The 26,843-nt window shown below is 38.7% G+C and overlaps 2 protein-coding genes across 4 annotated transcripts in view; one reads left to right on the forward strand and one right to left on the reverse strand.

Annotated features, from left to right (window-relative positions):
* slc25a16 (solute carrier family 25 member 16) lies at positions 1 to 4,621 on the reverse strand. 2 transcript variants are annotated; one of them, XM_079472639.1, is made up of 10 exons: positions 4,498 to 4,621; positions 3,461 to 3,615; positions 3,048 to 3,140; positions 2,806 to 2,939; positions 2,564 to 2,627; positions 2,359 to 2,480; positions 2,215 to 2,281; positions 1,949 to 2,111; positions 1,617 to 1,685; positions 1 to 1,524 (listed from the first exon to the last, which is right to left on the reverse strand). In XM_079472639.1, exons 2-10 carry the CDS (start codon positions 3,555 to 3,557, stop codon positions 1,368 to 1,370), a joined length of 966 nt encoding a protein of 321 aa, XP_079328765.1. In that variant the 5' UTR covers positions 3,558 to 3,615; positions 4,498 to 4,621; the 3' UTR covers positions 1 to 1,367. The 2 variants fall into 2 exon arrangements, with proteins under 2 accessions (XP_079328765.1, XP_079328766.1); XM_079472640.1 differs by lacking the exon at positions 4,498 to 4,621 and adding an exon at positions 4,191 to 4,408.
* Positions 4,622 to 5,384: 763 nt separating this feature from the next.
* Positions 5,385 to 26,843, forward strand: part of tet1 (tet methylcytosine dioxygenase 1) — a 33,567-nt gene continuing 12,108 nt past the window's right edge. The window contains exons 1-2 of one of the 2 annotated variants that reach the window (XM_079473174.1): positions 5,385 to 5,644; positions 7,238 to 8,706. In XM_079473174.1, coding sequence (XP_079329300.1) covers positions 7,363 to 8,706 — 1,344 coding nt within the window. In that variant the 5' untranslated portion in view covers positions 5,385 to 5,644; positions 7,238 to 7,362. Of the gene's footprint in view, positions 5,645 to 7,237; positions 8,707 to 23,472; positions 23,616 to 26,843 lie in introns of those variants that run through there. The other variant, XM_079473175.1, reaches the window with a different exon arrangement.

A 26,843-nucleotide genomic window follows, 5' to 3' on the forward strand; every position in this document is an offset into this window, starting at 1 on the left:
TCATTTCAACGTGTATTTTTAATACAAATAAAGCAAGAAATAAATACTAGAGCTAAACGTATTAAAATGTAAGATTGTGAACAGCCATAAAAACTGTCGATTCGCTACAATCAGTAAAGAGAATTAAGACAAACATGATAGTTGAGTGATTCAGCTCTGTGGTAATCTGTGCAAATAAACCTGAAATTCATCATGACCCTTTACGCATTACTGTTACTGTTGCTTTTCAGTCATAAAACTGCTTTCATCAGTTATAAACAAAATCCTCTGTCTGTTCACTGCACTTCTAACAAACAACCATGTTTTTTGTAAATGACAGATGTAAATGTTTCCTTTCATCCTCTGGCAACAAGTGCCCAAGTGGCCGTACAACATCATTTCACTGCAACAGTGCCACCATATGGCAGAACAAAAGAAGAACACAAGTCATCGAACTATTGAGATAAACATAGAATTGTGAAAATTCACAATTGTTTTAGGTGAAAATGTACAAACTACATTTAAAATGTGTTACTACGGTACAATAAGAGACTCAGAACAGAGGCTAGACAGCATTATTTACAAATATTTTCATATGTATATATACCTAACCAGTCTGAAAACAAAGTTCATGTTTTATTTAAGGGAGTCCATTTTGTTCCCATGACAAATGAGTGAATAATGTATGCACATCCCCAGTGATATGCACATCACCACAAACTGTTCTGCTTGCTTGTGTTTCCTGCAGAAATGCATGCACAATACTGGATGTTACCGAGCAGTCTTTAAGTTTAGCCACAGTAACCTCTTTATATAAATGTGACTCATTAATACTGCATAGGCATAATAGACACTCTCCTTCATTCAGTCCATTCCTAAATTATTGAATTGAAGTGGTTAGGAAGTCACTGAGTGAGATGGAGATGGTGAGATGAAAATGATTGACATGGATTTGATGAAATATAAAGCTCTATATAAATCAAGTCTGGCTATGGAAAATTTGGTTCCACACTTTTTTTTTCCAGTTGCTTCGATTATTAGTAATAGCTCAAAGCACTTTGTGTGGCTTCTGCAATCATCGCTGACATAATTGCGATGCCATAAGTGAGGTAAAGTTGAGGCATAATATTCAGAGAGATATTCACTTCCAATGCTTTTATAGATATAAGGTTGCCATGCAATTTCCATTGTCGGTTGCTAGGGGCACACTCCCAAGAGCTAGTCTTCTCTTTGTCCTCTGCCCAGCGACTGTTGCTGGAATTTGTAAAGCCACAGGTTTGCCATTAGCGTGCAGGGATTTTTAAAAACACATCGCTGTTGACTGGAATGGCACACAATGTTGATGTTGCCAGGGGTCATTTCAACGTTAAGGCTCAGTCAAACTTGTTCTAATTCAGATGAAAGAATTGCTTCATGAATTCATATGTTGTGAAGGCAACAGCTTGTGAGGGTATGCAGCGGATGTAGTTGAGGGACAGACCGCGATACAATCCGTTCTTAATACCGTAGTGAGAGTACACATACTTGAGGGTTTTTGAGAGGGTGCTGCTCAACACAATAAAGCAAAAATATATAAGCGATTGCATGAATAATGTTATAAGCATTGCAATTGAAATCGTTCATTTTATAATACTCACAAACATTTGTCCGAATCAGGAAGTGATGTGCCTAATTGCATTCTTCTCCTGGCGACATCTAGTGGATATCTATGCAAAAGAAAAAAGACAAGGGATAGGATATTCAAATGTCCCTGTGGTGCTATAAAACACAATACGGTACTCATTAAATAAATATTTTATAGAGATTCCTAGTTAATGAAATACTTGAGCATTACTACAAAATGAATCCCATAACTTTTTCAGCTTAACTTTAAACATTTGTGACATTTCCGGGTTTCCCACAACCATACAAATCCTCTTACTGACAATCTACAAAGATAACAAACAAACAAAAAAACGGAAAAACATACGAAATAGTTTGAGCAATTGCTCCAGCAACTCCACCGCACAGCAGATTGACATGAGTCTTCAGCACAAGAACATCTGGGTTGTCAAGAGACGGCTTGCCTAAATGCTCTGGAAAGTGGGTGAGTCCCAGAGTCTTCAAAGTACCATAGGTGAAGAAAGAAAATCCTGTAGGATGGAGCAAATGAACAAAAGGACATCAGCTATATTAAAAAGTGTTTTTGAGCCTGAAACTCCAAAATATCAGTATGTTTTATTGTACGATAATAACCTGCATATGGAGCCATGCCAATTATTGTGGGGGTCAAACCTCGGTAGAAGCCAGAGATTCCTCCTTCCTTAAAAAACAAAAACACAGTAATCCATACAGGCACCACAAAACCTCTCAACGATTCCTGTTTTCCATCATTCGTACCGTCAGGTAAATGGTCTGAAAGGCGTTTCCGATGCCAGTGTAGCGATGCTCTCCTGTCACTTGAAAAGCCAAGCGAGCTCGGATAACATCAAGTGGATAGGTGCAAATAACTGCCGTCATTCCTGTGGAAAGCAGTTAGTTATGCATAATTAAACACTAAAAGGCCTTTGGCATTAGTACAAATGTTATGACAAAAACAACAAACCTGCCATAGATCCCGCCATCAGCCGGTGAATGTGTCCAGATATTCCAAGCTGTGTGCTAAGGAACTAAAAATAAATAAGAAACATCTTAATGCATCAGATAATTTAAACAAAAAGTATCATTGGTATTAAGTACAAAGCAAACTTTATAGTCAAGCCACTAAAAAAGCCAACCACATCAAGGCAATTAATGATTTCAACACTGGTTGATATAAGTATAAGATGACTTTAAAATAAAAGAAACCTTTTTGTAGATATCAAAAGCCATAAACTGAATGGCTCCATAGGGGAAAATTCTCATCATCATAGCCCCATTTCCCTTGTACAGCCCAAGAAAGCCCTCCTTCTTTGGCACAGCTGTAAGAGTGGCAAACACTCCTACAAATAATAAAGAAAATCATAAATTCAGGTGTCTGTTGATCGATTATCTTATAAAGAATAATTCCTTAAACATTAACGTTGTTCGCATGCACAACACAGACTGACCAAGATGTTTGTAATGAGGATTTTGAGCTTGGAGTAAAATCTTTATTCTGTCCAGAGGTGCTATGGTGGACTTTGCACAGCATCCTGCCACACCTTTTGAACACAAAAACAGCATTACAACAGTGTTACAGCTGTCCTATAACATCGCAAAGTGGTCTGGTAGCGTGACTGGTCAAATATGGCATTGCACTAGCAACGCAAACAAATTAAAAGTAATCAGACTGAAGACGATTGGATAGAAGTGCTTCCCTTCGTGAAAACGAAAATGGTAAACAAGGAATGAATGTGACCTATATTGGTATTTCAACTTCAATAACACATTGTACACTACATATGTATGAGTGGCTCAACCCATGTACTTAACTACTCACTTTCCACAAGTGGATCGAACAAGGATCGAAAGTTTGCTTTACCTCCTGCTACAAAGGAGCGGGTCCAGTAATGGAAGTCCCTCTGAACAGGAGCCGGGATCTGAGCTGGACTCTGTGAAGACACAGCCTCTGCTGTCATGATGTCTGTTATCAGGATTCCAATGCGCTCATGTCTTCAGCACACTCTGGAATGTGGTCTAAACAAACATATGCATTGTTATTCCTACGCCTTAACTTATCTCTGCCACAGGTTGGACTATGCACGCAGACAAGTCATATCAAACAGAAATGGAGTTGTAAAAGTCAAATTTACAAGTCTTCGGTTTTGAGAAAAGCAATTACAATACACACTTTAAACTAGAAGGGCAAACTATATGACATACAGCTGTCATCTGGACAGGTGAGGGGCAGAATTAGATCTGGAATGAATGAATTTAACTTAAACGCAAACATGCAATAGTTACAGTGGCAATGATTCTTTATAGTAAAATGATTTCATATTTAGGCTGGAAATTTAAAATCTGATTTGCTGGTACAGTGATTGTAATTATATGATTATATGAATTAGAAAAGTGTAATGCAAAGTATTGTTCTATAAGGTTTAAAATCATAGTAATGCCATTACGCCATAACCAGAAAAGGTAAAAGCACGTTATTTCTGTTAGTGTGCCGTTGGCTTGTCTGTTTGTCGTTGCAATAACGTTCAATCACAAGCATTTACACCACAAATTAAATCACAACACGAATCACAATGATGTTTAGACAATGTTACCTTGGTCACTGTTGCTATACGTTATGTGCTTCCTCCCCACATCACAATTCAACAACTCTCGCCGTACAGAAATAGTTTGGTTTTGCAGTAGCACTCAGTTGAATGCGTTCATATGCACATAAAATACACTTGTACTCAAACAAGGTCAGCACAGGATTGCACAACTGAGCACATCGACCAGCGGAACTCACGTTACGTGACCTGTCAACTCTACCTCCTATAAACGACGCACCAGTTGCATTTATAAACCAAGCTCATGATACCAATACTATTCATTTTAGATTCAATCTAGAAAAGGTTTACTTACATACGATAAGACGTCAAGCCACGGGTACACGTTTTCACGTGTTTTTTGGCAGTTTAGCCCATAGCATGTCCTTCACTGATTCGTTTACCGTCGCAGGATTCATACGTCACCGCACCAAGCGGCCTGTGTATTTTTCTTAAGAGGATTTTTGTATTATTTAATTTAATGTTATTTTAAATTATTCCTTGGTTATATATGTATTTAAATGGTATATGATTTTTAATTTGATTTCGTATGGTAATATGTTGTGCATTTTTGGTGAATGCTTAATTTCCCCTTTGTTGGTATTTATAATTTGTATTCAAAAACATTTTACTTCAAATTATTTTTATTCAATGATTTTCTGTTTTATAATGTTTCTTTTTGGGGGGTTTACATAGCTGCTATCTGCCCTATTTAAAACGTTGTCTTTCTTTGCCTGGCTGTACCGTCTGTAGGATATTTTAGGAGTTTTTGTGTATTGTATATTTATTGCCTTGAGAATAATCCAATAATGCACAATATATACATATCTAAATGCATCGATTACTACGTAACCCTTTTCATATCTTAAATCAACATGAAAACACAAATACAAGTTTAACTTATTTCGATAAGTTATAGTAACGTTAAAATATATGTTGCCGTGAGTAGCCTAATTGATCATATAATGTTTTACAGTGTAAGAGTTTCACCGTATAAATTCAAAAGTATTACGATAACACCTCCAACATTTTAGTCATAATGAAACTGACGTCATCTCAAAACGTGGTACTCCACATTTTGGCTATCAGGCAATGCGCGACATGTTAGCCTGAAGCACATTTATTCGTTTTTAATGATTCATCCGACAGATATAAAGCCTTCCGGTAATCCAGTCCACGTTTTCCCTCCACCTGACGGACGTCCATTAAATAGCCTGAAGTTGACTGGAGAGTGTAGCTTGACTCTGGCTGCGGTACCAAATGGATTGACATTGGGTTCGTCTTTGATCAGACGCGTTACTCTCTGTGGCAGCACGTCAGGTACAGTTTGACGTTACGTTACGTTCGGAACAATGCAGCTCGATATGTTGGTCGCGCGCGGGTCGAAGGGAAAATGCTGAAGGATCAGTCGTGTCGTGCAGGCGGGGAATATTTAGCCCTTCGACAGCGCGACTGTCTCTCTGGTATGTAAAGTATTTCAACTCCCTTCAAAGTGTCCGCAACAACACGACAGACTTCTGTTTATAAACTTAAGTATGGCTATTTTCAATTGTTAAATTGTTATCACGCTTAATAGTTTGTAAACGGCGTTGTCTAAACCGAAACAAACTGTTGAGAGATAAGTGTGAAAGGACGTAAGCGATTAGTCAGCTAACTTGACACTGTGTCTCGAAACCCAGATACCTCCCTACATAGATGACCGACTTGGCGTCTGTGTTATGCTAACAGTGCTGTCTAAGTAGGGTGCCTAATGTGTTTTGCGCGTGTAAACATCTGCGAGGTCCTCGAGATTCACTTGTCAACTGGAATTGATCACGCACGCGCCTTTAAAATAACTTTACATTGAAGTTTAAGCAAGTGCTCGAATTGAATCAAGTCCCCACCATAAGACTTTTTTTGTGGGGGTGGGGGTTCGTGTCGAAAATATACAATTTATATAAAGTGCACAATATATTTGATCATAATATATAAAACAGGCTTACATAAAAGAACAGGCTTTTACTGTATTTTGGATCAAATCAATACAGGCTTGGTGAACAGAAATGACATTTGAACGGTTGTTTTGCGTTTCAAATTGAAAGTCACATGACAACTAGCCCATAAACAAACTTAATATCAATTATTGTAAATAATTAATTCACAAAATGTACCAAGTCCATTGTATGCATTTAATCACATTTGTCAATATCATTTTTACTCAAATAAAGATATCTGAGGGACCCCCCAAGTCTATTTTTGTACTTGTTATGGGGGTCTGATGCGTAAAGGGGATCCCGGATTCCCCCAGGTCCCCTTCAATTCGAGCACTGGTTTTAGCATTTAGTATTTGATAAACGTGTCACTCTGCACACATGAGTGACATTTATACTACAAACTTAAAATGAGTATTTTCCAGGAAGATGTAACTTAAGTCACATTTAAAACGTTTTAAATTAATGTCAACTTGTGCTGTAGGTTGGAATGTAACTTGGGCGACCTTCATGCTATGCCAGTTTTATACAATGTACTGTGTTATTCTGTGAAGTAATTCAAGAAAATGTTGTAATACTGTACTTAAACAATTTAACATTTAGCCTACTTAAGTGTTTTTATATTGTCAATAATGTTGGTGGATTTTAAGCCCAGGGAACATACTAACAGAAACAAATGTATACCTTGAATATACTTTGTCTGCCAGATAAATCGATGTAGATATTTTATTTTTATGTAAATTATAGCATCCTCATATTTACATAGTTTATACCAAAAATATAGGTTATATAGTTTATTGTAATGTTTTATACAGTTGGGACACTTCGTGAGATACTCCGTGAATGCATGAATGAATGAACTCTGTGCATGCACACATTATCTTGCGTAAAGTGCACTTTAAAAGTATATGACACTTTACACATGATAATAATAATCTAAAATGGTCTGTGTATGGTTAATGTAACTCTGCGTTATCTTGAATATGTAGTTACGAATGTCGTCTGATGGTTCATCGTCATGCTACAAAATTATTTGATAAAATATTTGCGTTTGGAAAATATAATAATAAATGTTATTTTCCACAGGTAATGCAACATTCTCAATGTAATCTTACTTGAAATATTTCAAACGTGCTGCCCAGAGTCCTCTTTGTACTGTTTCCCATGCCGGCTGTTCTGTACCGCTCCGCCCTCACTCTGTCAGCTCAGCCATGCCTCCTACTGCTAAAGTACCCAAGAGGTCAACACGTGCGTCTGTAAAGCAAAACGTTAGGGGGTTGAAAGCCTTCATGACCACAAGGCGAACGGTCAACTCGCTAAAAGCTTATGGCTTGGCTACACGGAGCCAAGATGAGATAAAAAAGTCCAGAGTCAAGAAGCAGGCAGTCAAGAGGGCCCAGAGGAGTGTTGTCAGTAAGCCTGGCGGGAGGAGAGGCAAGAATGTCCCTGTTGTCAAAGGATCCAGGCACACGCGTGGTTCTTTGAGGCAAAATGGCTTGTTGTCAAAAGATAATAGTCAAGGGAAGTCACCTTGGAGCAGTCTCTCGTGTCAGAGCGTCCTACGGGACCTTGATTCTCGCACGAGGCAGAGTAAAGGCAGAAAAGGAGGTCAGAAGATCAAGGAACAGGATACTGATACCGAAAGGTCAGAACTTCATGATCCTAATTGTGATGGCCTACAAATGAACTCCTTTATCCCGACTGGAGAAGGACTGACCGTTAACATCGACTCTGAGGAGACTGCGGAGGAGGACAGAGAGACTGTTGTTCACAACAGTGACAAGGCAGAGGAGGAGAAGCTGAAAGCCAACACAGAAACTGCACAAGATGAAAACCGCTCGGCTTCTTCCGAGCCGGCGAACACGGCACTTGTTGAGCAGCGTGACCCCGTCAGTGATGTAGACTTTGCGAACAACAACAACAGTTCCTCAGACTTAACATCTTTCTACCCTTCACAGGCAGATACGTACGCTTCAGGTCAAGCTGAGAAGGTCAACGATGAACCACACACACACTCAGACTTTCCTGACGGAAACGCTCCAGAACACTCCGAGACTGTGACTTCCCTAGTGTGCCAGTCCCCCAAAGAAACAGCACTTGAAAACTTTATAGATGCTGCCCAGGTGAACGAAACTGAGTTTCACAGCACTGTAGTGGACTCCAAAGATGAAACGGAGGATGCTGAAATGTCAGGGAAGAAAGAGGGAGCGCTTTCTCTCCTCTCGCTGAGCGCAAGCTTTTACGACAGCGCGCCGGTGTCTTTTAACAGCAGCACCGAGAGCAGCCGGTCCTCATTCAACAGCGAGGCAGAGTTGTTACTGGAGCAAAGAACATCAGGAAACCCTTCTCTCCAAGCTGAGGATATCCAGCTGCGTTTACTTCGGGTTCAAGAGAGGAAAAAGAGAAGTCGCTGTGGAGTTTGCACGCCCTGCCTGCACAAGATCAACTGCGGGGAATGCAGCAGTTGCCTGAACCGAAAAACAGGTCATCAGATCTGTAATCTGAGGAAATGTATTGAGCTGAGGAGGAAGAACATGCAGAGCTGCACTGCTGAGGTAAGAAACAAGGATCTTCCACTTTTAATTCACGTACATTTGGAAGATTGTCTGGACTTGGACGTGCTAAATATAAAGCGCTGTTTGTCTTCCTGTGTACTTTTTCCAACAGTTGGTGGGTAGGTTGCTTCCTTATTTTGTGTTTCTGTTGTGGGTACCGAGCCCTACAGAAGGTGCTGATAAATATGCAAAGAAGCTTCACTAGGAGCTGGACTTCTGTTGAGCACCTGCGACACAGCCCTGACTGCTTGCTTGCATGTAAATACTGTAACATGTGACTGGACAGAAATGTCCAGTACAGCTCTTACTTTACTACATTTAAACTTTACTTGAAAAATGAACTAGCCTGGAAAGGGTTTGATGTGAGGAAATCAAGACATGTTTGGCTTTTCGTCCATACTTTTACTTTACATAGATGTTTCCTCTATTCACTGCCTCAAGCAAATATGAATGCAAAGCAAAAAATACACAAGCTTTTGTTATGAAGGCATCACATGACACTGTGAGATGTGCACGTGCACCATTTTGGGGCCTGCATTTATAAACAGCCACAGACAAAAATTAAGTAAATTCTCTTTACAATGAAACAGTTTATCCTCGGAGTGGCCATCTTTTAAAATATAATCTAAACCTTTCCTCTTTGTTTGACCAAGAGGCTTGCTGTTTTGTTTTGCCATTGTTTGGGGCTTGCGTGGATCATGTGATAAAGAGCTTTCTGTGGATGTTATCATATATTGAGCTGATGGGGGAGAAATTTCATACATGGTAAATAATAAAAAAAAATGTAATATTAATTGGATCATTTCGAAGTAGACAATCTTTCTTTATACATAGGCTTTACGTTGAGTATTCGCAGAGTTTATAAAGTTTTTATGACGCATTTCATAAAGATGCACATGGAGAGAAAAGGCTTAAAGCACAGCCTGTATATTTCAAATTCTTTTACAAAGCAAAACATGTTGTATATAATAAGTACACACTAATAAAAGTAGACCGATCACGGTTTCGAATCATGTATTAGTCTTATTTGTATGACCAAAATGACTGGAGTATTTCAGTCTTGCTCTGCAGCAATAGAAAAAGATGTGGCAACATGTTAAGACCTAAAGGAATAACACTTATTACAGATGCTTTTAAAGATGAATTAATAAAAATATGAAACTTGATGTTCTGCTGGAACATTGTTTGGTCTAGATCATCATTATTATTCAAACTCGGATTTGGCCTTGGATTGTGGATTTCAGACTGTTTCCATCTTGAAATAAAATCATGTAGTTATTAGGCTTGTTCGACTTCATGCGATGCCACAAGAATCTGCAGCCGCCTGACAATAGCAATGCATTCTGGTTTGACAATTGGTCCTACTTGGATCTGCGCTGCAGTCTCCTCCTTACGATCACATGTGCCATTAAAGTACGGCAAGAGCAAAACGAGACCAGCCGCCTAGGTCAGGTGCTGCTCAAAACCGGCTGCGAAAGCCTTGATGACGACACGCCCTATTCTAATTGGGCAAAATGTTTACGTGTATTTAACATGTGCTGCGTGTTTATTCCGAAACACCCAGTTACGATTATGCTCACAAATGATCTTTTTATATCACAGTTTATGTTTATTGTACTGATCTGAATGCAAAACATAGTTATTCCTACATTCACTTAATCAGGGATAAATAAATGAATATACCGTGGTCTGCTGTAGGTTTAGCTCCCTACGGAAGCACAAAGTGTCTGTCGACTCGACAAGCCTAATGTGTAGTCATGGCGGATCTCTGCAGTTATTGGTGCTTCTGCCATGTATCTGTCTTTTAGAAGTAATATGGTAGAGCACCAGCAGCGATGGTGGTGAGATTACATCAGATTGAGGTCTATGTCTCTCATTTCCCTAAAATGTAGAGCAGTGTTTACCTGAAGTCACATCTGTCATAGTCATGTGATTGTTCAGGTTATCATCATCAGTGTGAATGGGTACGTTGAAAACCAAGGACGGGTCGGACTGTGTGTGCGGATTGTGTGAGAAAAGCCATCTTTAAACAAACAGAATTAGGAATATGAATAAAGAGGATTGTCATGTTTGCATTCATGTTGTTGACATCACATAATATGTAAAGTGGAAATAGGTTTTTGTAAGGGGAAGTGTTGAAACATCACCAAATATGCAGTCACCCACTGCACGATGTGTAACAACACCATTTTTCTGTTTTACACACATGCACACACACTTATCGGCTACTCTTCCCAGCCATTTTTTATTGTGATTTAAAAAAAGCGTATATATGTGCTTTAATTGTTCAGATCATTTCCTGAACAGGTCAAGTCTGTTTGGGTGTATAAGGATGCAAGAGGCTGTCTCGACAGGACGATCAGGATCAGCCTGTGTCCACACCTATAATATCACATCAGACAACAACTCAAAATGCTGCTACTGTCAGACGGGATTGAATGATGCTGATAGTCTGTACATACGCATAAGATGTGCGTTTATCTTTTTGTGTAAGAACTAATTAAAACATCAACATGTTGACTGGTTTGCCATCCAGTATGAGAGATCATTTGTCACATTTTTATAAGGTTCTTTGTATTTGTGTGTTATCTGTGTCTTTAGTGTTATTTCACACGATGAGCCCTGGGCTAGACAGAATCACATACCACATATCACAGCCTGTGCTAAAACATGTCTTAATAAGTCATTGCCTCTACTTTAGGCTTTACATTTGCTGGGATTATTCAGGATACATCTCGGTGCATTACTGGCTTTTTCTCTTAAAGATCTTTCTAATCATTTTCTTTTACACAATATAAACATATTGCATATTGCATAGATTCATACAAAAAATACACAAAGTGTTGCTGCAAAGCAATTTGGCACTAAAACTTCGGTGTATGGTAAAATGTGTTTACAGTCATCTTTGAATTTCATGATTCATCAAGTCTTCATCAGGTCTTCAGAGTCACAATTATTCAAATGTTTTTCCATGATACCTCATAGTGGACAATGGAAAGTTTACTTATGAATGACATTGCATGGTTGGCACTTTCAGTAGGAGGTAATAAGGGTAAAATGCAGGCTGTTTGTGCACGCCAGTGTGGTTTTAATCTCATATGACAGGGCTTTGAGGCCAGGCAGGATGCTGAGGAAATGCTCATAAAGTTTCTGTTGATGTCACATGTTCTGAGAAATGTTTTACTGACATCACAAGTTCTGATATCACAAACCCTTCCGATGAGCAAGAAAGATATCTTAAGTCATATGTTTTTTTTCTGTGTAGTTCTGCAGCTGGAGGGTTACTCATGGGGTCCTAAAGGTGTTGGTGAACACATGATCCTAATCTTCCATTTCTAAACAAATAACATAAGTGTGCATAAAACATACTTCTAACAAAATAAAATGCATCTAACTTTACAGACTTTTCTTGGCCTTTTGTTTACAAGAACTGAATGCCTTTTTAATCAATAAACGCAACATTTTGGGAAGGAGAGGTTCTGCGGCAAACACAAACATGGGAAGAAATGGGAAATCACAAGTTGATTTCGTATATATTTTTAGGCAAAGAGCAGTTTTAACAGTAGATGGTGATATTCGACTGCAACGTTTGGTTATTCATGCTTTGATGTGCTTGTGAGCTTTTCATATTTACAAGCAATTTTAGGAAGCGATAAGTCTGAAGTTGATTGGACATGGCAGCACAGTCACTACAGCAGCCGGTCCTCCCCTGTGTTCTGCTTTGTTTTAGAAGTAAACAATGCGTTTTACAATCTTTGGGGAAATTATTTATTTTCTCCAGGAAGTATATGGAATGTGCAAATCAAAAAGGTGACCTTAAGTTACCTATTTTTCAAAGCTAGTTTTGTTTACAGTTAGTGACTGAAAATCTGACTTCTCAGTTTGTGCAATAAATGTGTTGGGTAAGTACTGCTTTAGACACAGTGTGCTCCTCATGATGGCAGCACCTTGGATCTGTGTTTTGTATTGTTGGCATTAGGTTTTTTAAAACTTACCATCCATTTTTTATGTCTGATAGGAATCGGGATGTTCCTCTCATGCTGGTCACATACCTGTATGTGTCATGTCCAATGATGCAGTAATGTATTAAGGTTAGATTACACTTTGAATAAATGAAGAGATTTTAAAATATTCTAGACTTTAAAATTGTATTTTCTTTATTACAAGGATTACTATTTTCACAGTGTCTTTATCAGCCATTAGATGGTGTTTCTTCACTAAATATTGTTTTATAGCCTACATGAGTTTACACAGTCACATGTTTTTTGCAGGCAGTTTAATTATGTTGCTTCTGGAGTAATCATATTAAATAGCTTATTTGGTGGCAGAAATAACTTGAAAGTATGAAACATAGTTGAAAGGTGTGTTGTTCCTTTGAAGGTTAATGTTGTTTTGAGTTTGTAATAGACTGGTGGGTAGTCCATTTCGAGCAACATGTCAGTCCCACATTTATTGAGGCTACATAATGCTTGAAAAGACCAAAGCTCTACATACATACATGCATGAATCACGTACAACAGTGAAGACAAGACTCGGGCCTTATCAAATCAATTCCAAATAATAAGTCACTTTTAAAACCGAGTTGGGCAAAGAAACAAAGACATTGGGATACAATTGTAAAACAGTGTTTTGGATCTTAACCCATGAGCTGACAGCTATAATGCCAGGGAGAGGCAAGTTGTGCGTGGAGGATTTTAATTGAGAACACTTTGAAATAGATTAAAAGGTTCTGAGCAGTTTTTCAAGTTGTAATAGTAATTTTTCACATGAATAATGGCTTGATTGTACCTTGTGATCTGTTAACTGCCACTTTGATGAATTAAAGTAACAATGTCCTACTGAAACTACAAAATCTGCACATTATTCCAATATTTGGTCCCCTGTGTCTATGTATGATAATGTCTCGAAACAATAATGCGTTAATACATTGGTATGTGAGGGACTTTAGGAGTGTGTTGAGCAAATCTAGTGAGCATGTCAGTCAAGATTCACATGCTGAAGTTCAGGGGTGACCCGTGATATCATCTAGCAATTTAACTTGGCACAGATCACACACAACATAAACGCAGCACATCAGGGATGATGAATGTACAGCGCACAGTGGACACTCCGCTGGGCCAAAATCTATCCAAACCGTCCATTATCATCAGCGTTGATAATGCTGCAGTGTAAACCAAATTTTTTCCAAAAAAGTATCTGCAGACCAATGCTATTAATAAATGCAGAGCAGTTTTTTAACTATTACTTTAAAGCTGCCATAGCACATGCAGTTTCTGCCAATCTCATATTAATCTTGAGTACCTATTGAGTAGTATTGCATACTTCATATTTTCGAAGAGTGTTTGGTTTTATCACGTCCCTAAAAGAGATATCATTTGATTAACCAAGGTGATATGGTTACCATGGTGTCAGCCTATGAAGGTAAATCGGTAGCAAAACTTGAGAGCATGTAGATTTTAATTGTGACCTTGTAAAGTAAGTATTTGTACCTGTTTTTACTCAATGTGAAAACTTGTTGAATGTTGAGATTTGCACTCGTGGACAAAACTCACAAATCTGTCTTCTGAATTTGAAGTTGCAGAAAAATGGTCACAAATGTGTAAACTGCCATTTACAAAATACATTGGCAGATACAAATGCATTGCACATATTTACACGTTTTCCTAGATTCAGATTTGAATTGCAACCCCAAATAGGCATCTACATCCTCTCAAACCTGTCACTGCTGTTTCAAATTGCCTTGACTTTTGCTACTACTTTCGTGATAAACCCATTTCAAAACTAACTTGCAAAACAATCATATTGGAATATGATCCAGAAAATGCATTTGACCAAGCAGATTAATCAACTTTGGCAGCAGAGAGTAACAGATCGGTAAGGTTTTATTTTGAAAAACTATTAGGTTTAACAAGTAGCAAACTTCTTTAGCTGCCTTTGATACTTTATGTCCCGACGCAACACGATAAAGTCAATAAAACATATTAAAACTAAGCATTTGTTGCGTCCAGCGGGGACATATACTGAATATAAGATCATTTTACATAACATTTTTGGTGTAGCATCACGCTGCAGGGGAGAACAGCCAGAGGATACAAGGCTAAATCCAGTTCCCGATGGATTCAGCTTCGTAAATATGAAACAATTTCTGCATTTGTGACCGTAGGACTGACAAAAAGCTTACGTTTGAATAGTCTGTTGCAAATTCTTACTTACAGGCTGTGAGTGAGAAGCGTAAGACTGTCCTTACAAAGTTGGAATTGCCCCACTTTTTTTCAGAAACAGCCAGGTGTTAATGTGCTGCACATACTCAGATTTTGCAAAACCGTGTTGTAAATAAAACGTAACCAGCGATTTCTAAATGTGTTGTCGTTTGGAAGACCCAACTAAGTCGTTTTTCATTTAAAATGAAATGCACAACGTCTCCGCGACATGGCGGCAGCAACTATAACACTACAGCGGGAATAGACACGCCTTCTTACATTTACATTTATGCATTTGGCAGACACTTTTTTCCCAAAGCGGCTTACATTGCATTATACTATACAAAAGTATATGAATATGTCACCAGTACCTTACGCACGGTACTGGTGACATATTCAGCTGTCGATATGCTTTGATGGCTGCTGTTTCGAATATGTTAAGGACACAGCGCTTTTCACAACAATGAGCTTTGTCAAAAATAGAGGCGTTAAACATGTTTAATGTCATGTGCAAAAGTCGATTTTTGGGTAAACTTCCCCTTTAAGCAAAACATATAGTCAAATTCACATGTCAACATTCATCTCTCCACCTGACGTCATACAAATATCTGCACCCACCAATTGTCAAGAAATGAGGTTTTACAGGTAATGTCAGTATCTCCCAGTGGGCAAGCTTACGGCGGCTGTGGCAAGGAACCAAAGGTAAAGGGTTGGAAAAAATCTTTGGACAACCCATCCTCAACTAGGGTCCAGTTCTAAGGTGACTATTTATTATATGGTGTTTTTTTGCTCATTTCATAAAATAAAAAATAGAAATGATGTAATTTGTATTATTAACATAAGCATCTTACAGTAGTTCATTTCATAAGCTTTCAAGTAACATATTCATATACTCCAAGAAAACCTAAAAATACAAATACAAATCTCCTTTTCATCTGAGATGTTTAACATTATATACCACAAGTATTGAATTGATCTTTAGATGGAGATAAAAGAGTGGATTCTGTCCACAATGACTTCAACTCTGTGATTTACTGTAACATGTTTGATAAAACCTTTTAACGTCCTTTTAGAGCAAATTAAATTACATTTTAAAAGCACACGATTCGCATTTGAAATGACTGCATGTAATTCCTCTACTCTTCGAGTGATGCAAACCACAGCCCATATTTTACTTATAAATGGGAAACCACTGTAATTCCTGAGGTAACCCGTGGCGAATTAGCCCGTCTGTTACAAACTAATGTCATGACTTACTTTACAGCTCTGTGAAGTAGAATTCTGTCAATGTTACAATCATTTTATTTAATCACTATTTGAAAGCTTTTCTTGGAACCTGTGGGCAGGGAATGTAATGCTGTGCCCGTGTGTGATGCTTGGCAAAAGCAAGCATGAGTGTTTATGAGCCAGGCCAGCGAGTACAGCTGGTAGGTGGCTAATGTGAGAAAGTGAACGAATGAGTCGTGAAATGTCAGCACGAGCGAATGTTCAGCATCAGATCTCTCTGACCGTTGTCACGCAACCTCCACTAAAGCAGATATTTTGTGAAATGGCGCAGTGGTTTTGTGTCCATACAATGGAATTCAATGGGGGCTAGTGTTGTTCGGTTACCAACATCCTTAAAAATATCTTCTTTTGTGTTCTGCGGAATAAAGAAAGTCATACTGTTTTGGAATGACACGAGGGTGAATAAATGAGCTGTCTCTTTATATTTAGACCCACCATGAAGTGACTTGTTTATAAAAGCTTTTAGTATAGGGCTGGGCTACCCCAGTCTGAAAATATCTCATCACTTTTTGGTTACCCTAGGATTAGTATCTCTCAATATCGATAATGGGATATCTTAAAACGTTTACCATACAACATCAGTTGCCATGGCAGAGGTATGGCAGTGCTGGAAAATGTCTCCACAGTCCTCACATCTTTACAGTTGAATAGTGATTTAAATTTCAATGTCAGGCCTCCAAACAAGCCAACGGATGAATCTTTCAGCTTCTTTTGTGCAGTCCCAGGTGTTCCTGCACTGTTCTTTTCACACAGGCTAATCCTTCCAAGAGAACCGAACAGGTTTGCGGTGTGTTATATGAATCATCATCAGCTTAAATTAAAGTCATGAGAAACACAATGATGGTGATCAGGAGCCCTGTATATTTTTAATTGCTGAGGTCAACTTCATCAGTTCGATTGTCCTCGGTGCACGTTGTCGGTTTGGCCTTGTTAGCACAAAGCCAACCTGCAGATATTCTTCCTGTGTTCACACGCTTACCTCCAAAGATCTTGGGGAGCAAAACTGTCTCTGAAGGTCTTGTTTCTTATCAAAAGTGTTTTCATGCATCTTTTTGTTTTCAACGTGGACATGAATGCATAATGCGTCAAATCACAAGTGATGGTGTAGGACGTATGAGGGCGGAATGAGCAATACGGTTTCTTAACCCACTTCACCCACTTCCTAACTTTATTTGACTCTCGTGTGAAGCCCTGTCCAATACTTACTCACACTTTTAGGATTTCACATTAAATAACTTGTGTTAGCCAGCACGAGAGCTAATGAACGAAAGTCATACTCGCTCCATTAAAATATGATTTTATTGCCTCGTAGAGGGGATTTGGTTTTCAACTCACGTTTTTGTTCTTGCTGTCCGGGGGGGTTCATTTACTATGTGTGACTTCAGGGACTTGTCCAAGCATGGAGTCATGCTTTCCTGAAAAACATGAAAAACACCTTTGCTCATTACCACTTAATCGTCATGTTCCTGGTACTGTTGTGATTATTAAGCATTTTAGAACATTTTAATCTGGAGAATTATTGAGCTTGAGCTGGAAAAAAATCATGTTTGGGTTAGTTGACAACATATTTGATAGGGTTGGAAGATATATGCATATAGGAATAGTTTGCAATTACTGAATGATTATGATACTTCGCAGAGTTGCGTATAGTAAATGGTTTTGGTCAATGATACATAGCAGAGAGACTGGCGAGGCATTAATACTGATTATACAATTTTTAGTTTTTAAACATATTTTAATTTAATGTAAATATTCCAAATGTTATCTACATTTAATAGAATTACACACTCTTAACTACAGTTAGGGAAATAATTATTTGATCCCCTGCTGATTTTTTAAGTTTGCCTGCTTACAAAGAAATGAATGGTATATTATTGTTTTGGTAGGTTTACTGTATTTTAACTTATAGAGATTATAAATTGATTTGCATTTCAGTCAGTGAAATAAGTATTTGATTCCCGAACAAAACATAACTTTGTTCTTGGTGGAGAAACCCTTGTTTCTGATAGTTGGTCACCAGGTTTGCACATGTGTCAGGATACATAAGAGTACAGTCCTCTGTGAATCTTTAAGGTTTCTTGGCTGTCGCTCAGCAAATTGGAGTTTTAGCCTCCTTCACAGATTTTTTATCGGACTAGGGTCTAGAGACATTAAATGTGCTTCTTCTTAAGCCACTCTTTGGTTGTCTTGGCAATACGTTTTTGGTCTTTGTCATGTTAAAGGGACATCCACGAAACATCTTCAGTGATCTAGTTTAGGGGAGTAGGTTCTCCTCCAAGATTTTACGGTACACGGGCCCGTCCCTCAGCCCCTCTATACGGTGAAGTCATCCTGTGCCGGTAGCAGAGAAAAATCCCTAAAGCATAATGTTTCCAACACTGTGCTTCTCTGTAGGGATGGTGTTCACGGGGGCAGTCAAGTCATTCAGTCCTTTTCTGAATCATTTTATTGTTGTCAATCTTTTGTGGCATAGCGTGTTACCAATGGTTTGTTTGCTAACTTTGTTCCCAACTGTCTTGAAATCATCTTGTGGCCTAATGGTTAGAGTGTTGGGCTTGTGATCAGAAGGTTGCTGGTTCTAATCTCAGTGCCAGCAGGTCATGACTGAAGGGCCCTTGAGCAAGGCACCTCACCCCTGATTGCTCTGCACTAATGTGCCACTGTATAAAACTACTTGTAAGTCGCTTTGGATAAAAGCGTCTGCCAAATGAATAAATGTAAATGTATTTCTTCTATTTCCAAATAATTACACCAACAGTTGTCTCCTTCTCACCAATCTTCTGTCTATAGCCTATTCAAGGTTTTTGTAGGTCTTCAATCTTGTCCCTGTCATCCTTTGAAACCTATTTGGTCTTGACCATGGTAGGCTGGCATCTTTTATACAGTATACACAACAAGCTGACTTAGGAGTACTTTAGTGACAGGACCATCTGTGGATCCAGAATTATGGCTTGTTTCTAGGGGATCAAATTCTTATTTCACTGACTGAAACGCAAATTTCCCTCACTGTATAGTATTGCATTATATATCCAGTTATTGTATTCATTTCAGTATTCTGCAGATATTGATCTTCAACTAGAGTAGCAGGGTTTAAAAAATGTTTTAATACAATTTAAAAAACATTTAAAAAACCTATGTCTTTAAACATTATTACCAAACTGATCTGTTAAAATTTGTTTTTACACAAGTTAAAATGAATCGACCCCTTGCTTGATTGTTGTGTTAGTAAGTTCAAGATTTATTGGACTTTTTTTCCACACACCATTAAACTTTACGCTCTTATTGACCTGAAGTTTGCTCAAGACCATCTTCAGGTCTTTATTTACGGATATGTGATGATTTAGACAAAAGCACGCACATCAACCTCAAGTGGGTGCTCGGCCAAACAAACGAATAAAGAATTGTATATTAAGTCAGCACACCAAAGCTCCAAAAATATCAACAATGTATTTATTAAAAGACATTCGCAACTCGAAACGTCACACGCCATGCGAAAGTCTTTTAATTAATACATTTTGGATATTTTTGGAAATGTACGAAAAGTTATACACAATTTGTTTATGTTTTAACATAGATAAAACATAGTTTCAGATACTAATCACCCGTACAAATCCATCTGCCACAGAACTCAATGTTTTCTCTTCAGAAGATTCAGATGGATGAAGGTGGAGTCTCCTTCAACCGCCTGACATGCTCATTCATTGAGTTGGTATTGTTTTGGTATGAGCCATTGATCACCAGGTGACACTTCGACACAATGCAGTGGTGTAGGGGCTGCGCTTGCTAAAACTTGAGGAGAAGGGTGATTTATGCCTGGGCTGCTTGTGAGTAATGAAGGCTGGGTAGATTTTTTAAAGCTCAACATGTGGACACAAAGAAGGAAGGAGTTTTGGGATGCTCTGGAAAATCTGAGCACTGTTTGTAAGTTTACATATGTGTAAACAGAAGGTAAAGAAAGTACAAACTCACGACACTCTTGACGATGGCGTTTTTTGTACTCGAACAAGCCAAACAATTTTCATGATTTTTTTTTTGATGAAACATGCTAGGATTGACATTTTTAGTAGTCACGCGATCATTACCGGTGCTGCACGTAGAAACGCGCTGTCAGCATTCCAGCACGCATAAAACTTGCTTCAGAATATTAACAAGATTCGTCCTCTTTATCTGGTTTCCAATAGAATGCCACAACTCTATTGTCCCTCTACGTAAAAGCGTGAAGCAGACTGTCTTGAGGTAGCTGACTCACTGCACGACTCAAACCGATTTCCATCAGCTGCCTCACTTGTTATCACACAAAGCAGTGCAACAATAGTGAGCCATCAGAGAACACAGCAGGCAGGCTGATTATGGATGGCTGGTTTAGACACACGCTCACAGAGATGGTCACTCTATTGTGTGTGTTATACTTCGGAGGAAAGTTTCATCAGGGGGAAGGATTGGGTGAAATGTCTTAGTTTAGACCAATGTGGATTTTACAGCTTCACTTTCAACAAGTTAGACTGAGTGTAAAATGCATTACTTCATAAAATAAGCAAGTAATATCCCTTCTAGAGTTGTGTATAACGCAGGTAAACTAAGGTGGGTTTGTGTAGATTCATTTATTGACAAAAAGTAGAAACTAAAGTGAGTAATCCAGATGGACCAGTTTAGCATTAAACAGCCATTAAGGCAAAATAAAAACCTGTCCGATCACCTTGAGTTCACCTACTCAAACAATGTCATTTTATAATGACTCAACATGACAGACACGTTCTTAAAGAAACTGTCTACAGTAGGCATACTTTATTTAAGCAAGATGTATGCAAAAGGCGAAATGGATTCTGTAATTCTTTTTCCAGTGCTTGACAAGCATTGCCATGTGGTACATTTGTCATTCACTTGTGCGAGTACTTGTCCGAAGATAAAAAAAAATGCTATTTAATTGGAAGTGTTGAATAATTGTTTATTTTCTTGACTGGTCACGTTTGCTTATAGGCGTTTTACCTACCTTGTTAAAACTCTCCATGATTGCTATTGTACAGTACTTACAGGGCTGTACGCTAACTTTTTTTGCACATAGCGCTGGTACTACAGAGGCAAAACTGCACAAGTATAAAACGTCATTAAATAAATATGCAAGTGAAGTTCATCACATGAATAGGCAGGTAACTGACAAACGAGATTAAAGCGATAATTGGATTCAAAACAATATTTCCCAATGTTTTACTCACCCTCAAGGCATTCTACTGAATATGACTCTCTTCTTGAAGATTAATGAAGTCGGAGTTATAATACCACGTATCATTTTTCTTCTGAGTGGTTGAATGGGGGGCAATTTTTTGAAGCTCCAAAAAGTCCAACAAAGTTCGAATGGATGCGTTTGTTTAAGCGAAATATCCATATTGAGAGTGCTATTAACGTTAATGTCTAGCTTCCATTTTCCCTCTGCTGCGCGTGTACCAGTGACTTTTTTACTACCATGTATATGTTTCTTTTGTAAATCTTTGTTTAAACTCTACTCTATTTCTGTCAATATATATTTACACATATTGTAAACTACTTTAAGTTGCACTACATACATCATACTTTTATTTATTTTATTTGATTCTATTGCTATAATTATCTTTCTTTTTATTTGTATACATGATTGCACTTTTTGTACGCAGTCCAGCTGCAAATGCTTTGGCAATACGAATGTACATTTTGTCATGGCAATAAAGCACAATTAAATTGAAATCGAAAGAAAGAGAGAGACAGACACATAGCAGACAGACAGGAAGATAGATAAACTAAAAAACATACAGACAGACAGAAAAAAGACGGACAGATGGAAAGTTTTAAAAATTGATAGATGGATGGACAGTTGGACCAGATGGGTGGAATAAAAAGACAGATAGACAGACACACAGAAAGACAGATAGATGGAAAGATACAGATAAGACAGAGAGAGATAGATGGATAAGAAAAACATACACATTATATAGTTATTATGTAACTTTATATTAATATATCATCAATGTTAGTATAAAAATATTGCTGAAGCAAACAAGGTAAGATGTGATTGATTTGCTGTGATTGTCATGTCATAACACATTTGCAAGAAAATGTCGTTGATGTATGTCGACTAGAGTTGTGTCCGTGTTGAATAGCGTGAGCTAAAAGTAGCTGTCGGGTTCCCTTGTCCTCATGTGACCTCCATATGTTTGTGTGTAGATGATGGTGTTTGGTGTGCAGACAGACTGGTCTTAACATCACAGTGTGTTCCAGCTGCAGTGCAGCGATGAGAATCTGCGGCTGCGCACTCACATCCACTCTAAACACACATCTCCATAGAGAGAGAGAGGGGGGGGAGCACGATTTACCCTGAAGTGTCTGATATCCTTCCTGAAAAAAGAGAGCGTGACGCGACGTGACGTCTTGTAGAGAAACAGCTGTGCGGCAGCACGCTTAGTCATTACTCGTGCACTTCGCTTTTGCTCTTTGTGTTGTATTTTCAATGCCTTGTCAATATTGCGTCGCATCATGAGCAGCTTTTTTCTCCTTCCATTTTGTGCATGTGTGTCTATTTTTATATGACACAGTCATGTGACTTTTGGTGCAGTTTAGCGTTTCCCATAGGAAAGAAACATCACGGATGAGATGTACTGTACCTTTCTGACAACAGTGAGACCAATCTTGACTGTAATTTTAACACCAAAGTAAAACTAAATCAAAAGTCAGACATTTTAATAGGAACACACTTTGTGTGCATCAGATTTGTTCGCTCACATAATCTGGAATTTGTTCATCAGATAACTACAATATAAAAACAATTTGTTTATTTTGATGTTGTTTAGAAAAACATTAGAGATACTCGAAACATGCCATTTTACTGATGAGCCTCACGAGCTATGAACGAGCAACCTCTGAGGAATAACATTCTCCCCTGGGTCTTCATGACAATAACATTGTAGACATGATTATAATGCAGATAATGCATTCACAAAACTATAACACAAGCTAAATGGCTCTTATTTCTAAAAGCATCTTGGTACATTGTATCTCAAGCAAGTGAGTTTGCCAGCGTTCGCTGTTGAACTCCAGTCCAGTGTCGTGAGTGTCCGGACCGCAGTTTACCTCCCCCCTGCGTGCGTACTTGTAGAGTAAGAAACCACATAGGGGATCCTTTGTTTAGGAGGGTCTAGGCATGGATGATACATTTACGAGCCGCTAGAGTCCCTCCGCGATTGGCTGACGGGGCGCTGTCTGCGTCTGCGAAAGGCATGCGTCGGGTGTCAGTGATCTGAAGCCTCTCCTCAGTGCTGATCATGCAAACCTGGGCTGCGCGCTCTTCATCTGCCACTACAGCCACTTATTCTTCTGAAGCCGAGGGAGGCAAGATGGCCACCTTTTAGGATTATGCTGCCCAAAACTGAGGGTCTGCCTCTGAGGAATGAGAAGGTACAATGAGAGGCTTTTCATGGTTGTTGTCTCAGTCAGACGCTTGAAATAGATTGTTGTGACTGCGCGCGTGCTTAAACCTTTGTGTACCGTGTGTTCTTGTTGGCATTGCCGAGTCCTGGCTAATGTTTTGGTTTTTGTTTTAGGTAGGGTGTAAGGATTTTGACAAAGCAAAGACAAAAGAGAGAGGGTGAGAGAGAGAGCGTTTTAAAAATAAATACCAACAAAGTTTTATGTTCTTATTTGTTTACATTTTGTGCCCTGTGGTTCTTTTATGTAAGATGAATCATTCTGAAATCAGTGTGTAAGAGAGTTTAGGTTTGCTGAGAGGCAGCTGTATGTGTGTATTCACCTGCGCTCTGTCTGAGTTTTTTTTGTCACCGTAGTGGTTCTGAAACAGGAAAGCACTAGCGTATGAATGAAGAAAACTCATAACTTCACAGAAATACGCACACACCAGGAAGGAAATGGGCTTTTTTAGAATTTGTGTAACAGCGAAGGCTCGGCGCACGAAAACTGTGCGCGCAAAATCTCTGGCTTTGATGTGTTTAGAGGGGGTTGAGGATGCCTCACCTCCGAGCAACTCAACGTAAAGATGAATTGTATAACTTTTCTGTACCTAAATGTGAATTATTTTGTTTACATTACAAAAAGCAACTTTTTTTATCCAGACTGATCTAAAGTGCATTCACTCACTGCATAGATCCCTTTGAGTATTCCCTGGGAATCAAACCCTGGACTGTGCCGTCGCCAGCAGGAACGCAGTGTGACATTGCTCCCATCTGTGTCATTCTCTTATAGGATCAGGCAGCACTTTGTCTTTTTGAATGAGAGCATGGTGTGTACGTTCTTCAGTGTCACAGCTCTCCGCCTTTGCTCTCTTTAGGTTTGATGCTCCCTTCTGTTTTAACTTTCCCTTGGTAACGCTTCCTAAGGGAGGCTTCTTTGGATTCTGGCTGAACGCACGCTGTTGCTAGGGGTGTGTGCGTGCCTGCGTCTGTTATTACAATAAAAAGGAGGAAAAAAGTCAAGTGTGACTTTTTGGAGTTTTCAAGGCTTCAGACACAACAAATCGGGAACAAAGACACAGAGGCACTGCTTGGAGAGACTAGCGTTTGACGTGCTACGAATGAACAAAACGTCTCGAGATCTGTTTCAATTAAAAGCACATTGTGTGCATAATGAATGTCATTTCGTCTGAGGGGATTTCTTTTCCAAGGTTGACTTCTTTGATACACTTTCATCCTCTGTTTACATACATTATTTGAGAACTTGAATGCGTTTCGAATGCATCCAAAACTTGTGTTAAATTATTTACTTTAAGTTTAAAGTTCGGTTTCAACATTTGAAAGGTTTTTAAAGTTTCTTGAAACACATTTTTGACTTTTTTTTCATTATAGTCAGTAAGTATATTGTATTTGATGTGTATATAGACGGCTTGCTGAATTCGATCAGAGTCTTTAGCTTCAACGCCTTGATTCTCTGCAGCATTGTCAGTTATATAAGGAATAATCGACGAATCGTTCAATTATTCGAAGGTTATTGCACTCCCCGAGGTGGTAATGCGTCCAGTACGCGAAGCGGAGGCATTTCTGTCAAAGGACTTGCAGTAGAATATATAAGCAGTACGCACTGACATCAACAGCCAGTTAAGTTTTGATTTTATTTTTGTTCGTTTTTTCAAAATACGCATACGCAAAAAACAGTGGAGGAAGAATACACGTTTGTTTTCTTTTAGCAGAGAATGGCTTTTATTTCCTTGTCATTGCATACATTTAATTGCAACAACAAATTATCTTGTTGTAAGATGTAATGTAAAAGTTTTTTTATTTTCGTTTCTTATTTATTTTTTGCTTGATGTGTCCTGTGATTATTCGTTTAATATATTTCATTGTACTATTTAGTAGTTTTGTGTGTTTTTATTAAGAAAGATACAAATTTCATATGCAGTTAAAGTAAAAAGCGCGTCTTGCCGGTGCCACGGTTCCTTTGACTCAGATAATCTCCGCCTTTCACCTAAACCACTCCTCAAGCCCCAACTGTCTGGTCGGGCCAAAAAATCCTGGCCGTTCGCCCTGAGAAAGCCCCGGCTCGATCAAGCCCCGGACGTGACTGTGAAAATGCGGCTGGCCCTACCACGCACTAGCACGCTCGTTTCTGGCTCATTTTTCCTACTATGGTAGGCAATGGTGGCCAAGAACTGTTGGCCACCAGGGGACCCAACAAGTACAAATGTTTTGCCCCTCGTGGGAAGTGTTTTGTTTTGTATTCTTGTTTGGTTAACGTGTTTCCCCATTGTTGGTTTTGTTTTATTCATTTATTAAAGTCTGTTTGTTACCCCTTAACCGCTGCCTGCACTTGGGTTCTTCCCCCTGCAACCCCTTTACTCAGCATTCTGACTGTTTTGTTTCACTTCTGGATGGAGACGTCAGAGGAGCCGATTAGCATTATCTTCCATTTCCCCCCAGTAATAACAGTTGCATGGGCTGCCAAGTTTTTGCGTCACACTTGTTTAACCCCTCTGTTGCATCACCCATGTCTTTGGCATTAGTGAGACTGGATACTGTATTTGTTAGTGGTGCTTTGATTTACACACTGCACTGAAAGTCTAATTTAACATGCCTATAAATGCTAAAAACATAAAAACCACAAAACCTCACAAAAGTAACTGACTGGCTCCCTCACGTTTTTAATCTTCACATGCACACTGTTTTACACGGGTAGTAAAATGGGTTTTATGAGAACTGTTTAGGTTACTGTGAGATGTGGGCATTACACAGCCAGACACACTTCGAGACTCTCACATGTGCACTACTTGCCGCATACCTCTTTTCTGGTGTGGAAAAACCGTTATGAATATAATAAGTGTTTCACTTCAAATAGAAATGGTAAACATGGGGAAAGTACACCCACAAATAAAGATTTATTCACCTTCATATCAATTCAAAACTTAGACTCAGGGCTGTCACGATTATTTAATTTGGCTGACGATGAATTGTCTAATAAATCATCGCGATTATGATGATTAATTGTCTGTTTTAGAATTTTGACATTTAATTCTCATACATTTTTTATTCAACTTTGAAATCACCATAGTTTTTTTTCGTGGAAATAGATCGAAATAGATTTTGGCTTTTAACTGTCAATAACACAACCGCCAAATACTTGCAGCTTTGGAATGACACGAGGGTGATTAAATGATGAGAGAGTCAAAAAAACTGTCCCTTT

The sequence above is a fragment of the Barbatula barbatula genome, assembly GCF_947034865.1.
Source record: "Barbatula barbatula genome assembly, chromosome: 14".
Lineage (NCBI taxonomy): Eukaryota > Metazoa > Chordata > Actinopteri > Cypriniformes > Nemacheilidae > Barbatula > Barbatula barbatula.

What these genes read in the sequence shown, in the direction of transcription:
- slc25a16 (XM_079472639.1), bottom strand. Translation starts at nt 3,557, where the DNA reads ATGACAGCAGAGGCTGTGTCTTCACAGAGTCCAGCTCAGATCCCGGCT. An exon ending in CCGCTCCTTTGTAGCAGGAG is followed by an intron (nt 3,141 to 3,460) that starts GTAAAGCAAACT and finishes TGTGTTCAAAAG; the next exon opens with GTGTGGCAGGATGCTGTGCA. An exon ending in GCAATTGCTCAAACTATTTC is followed by an intron (nt 1,686 to 1,948) that starts GTATGTTTTTCC and finishes TCTTTTGCATAG; the next exon opens with ATATCCACTAGATGTCGCCA.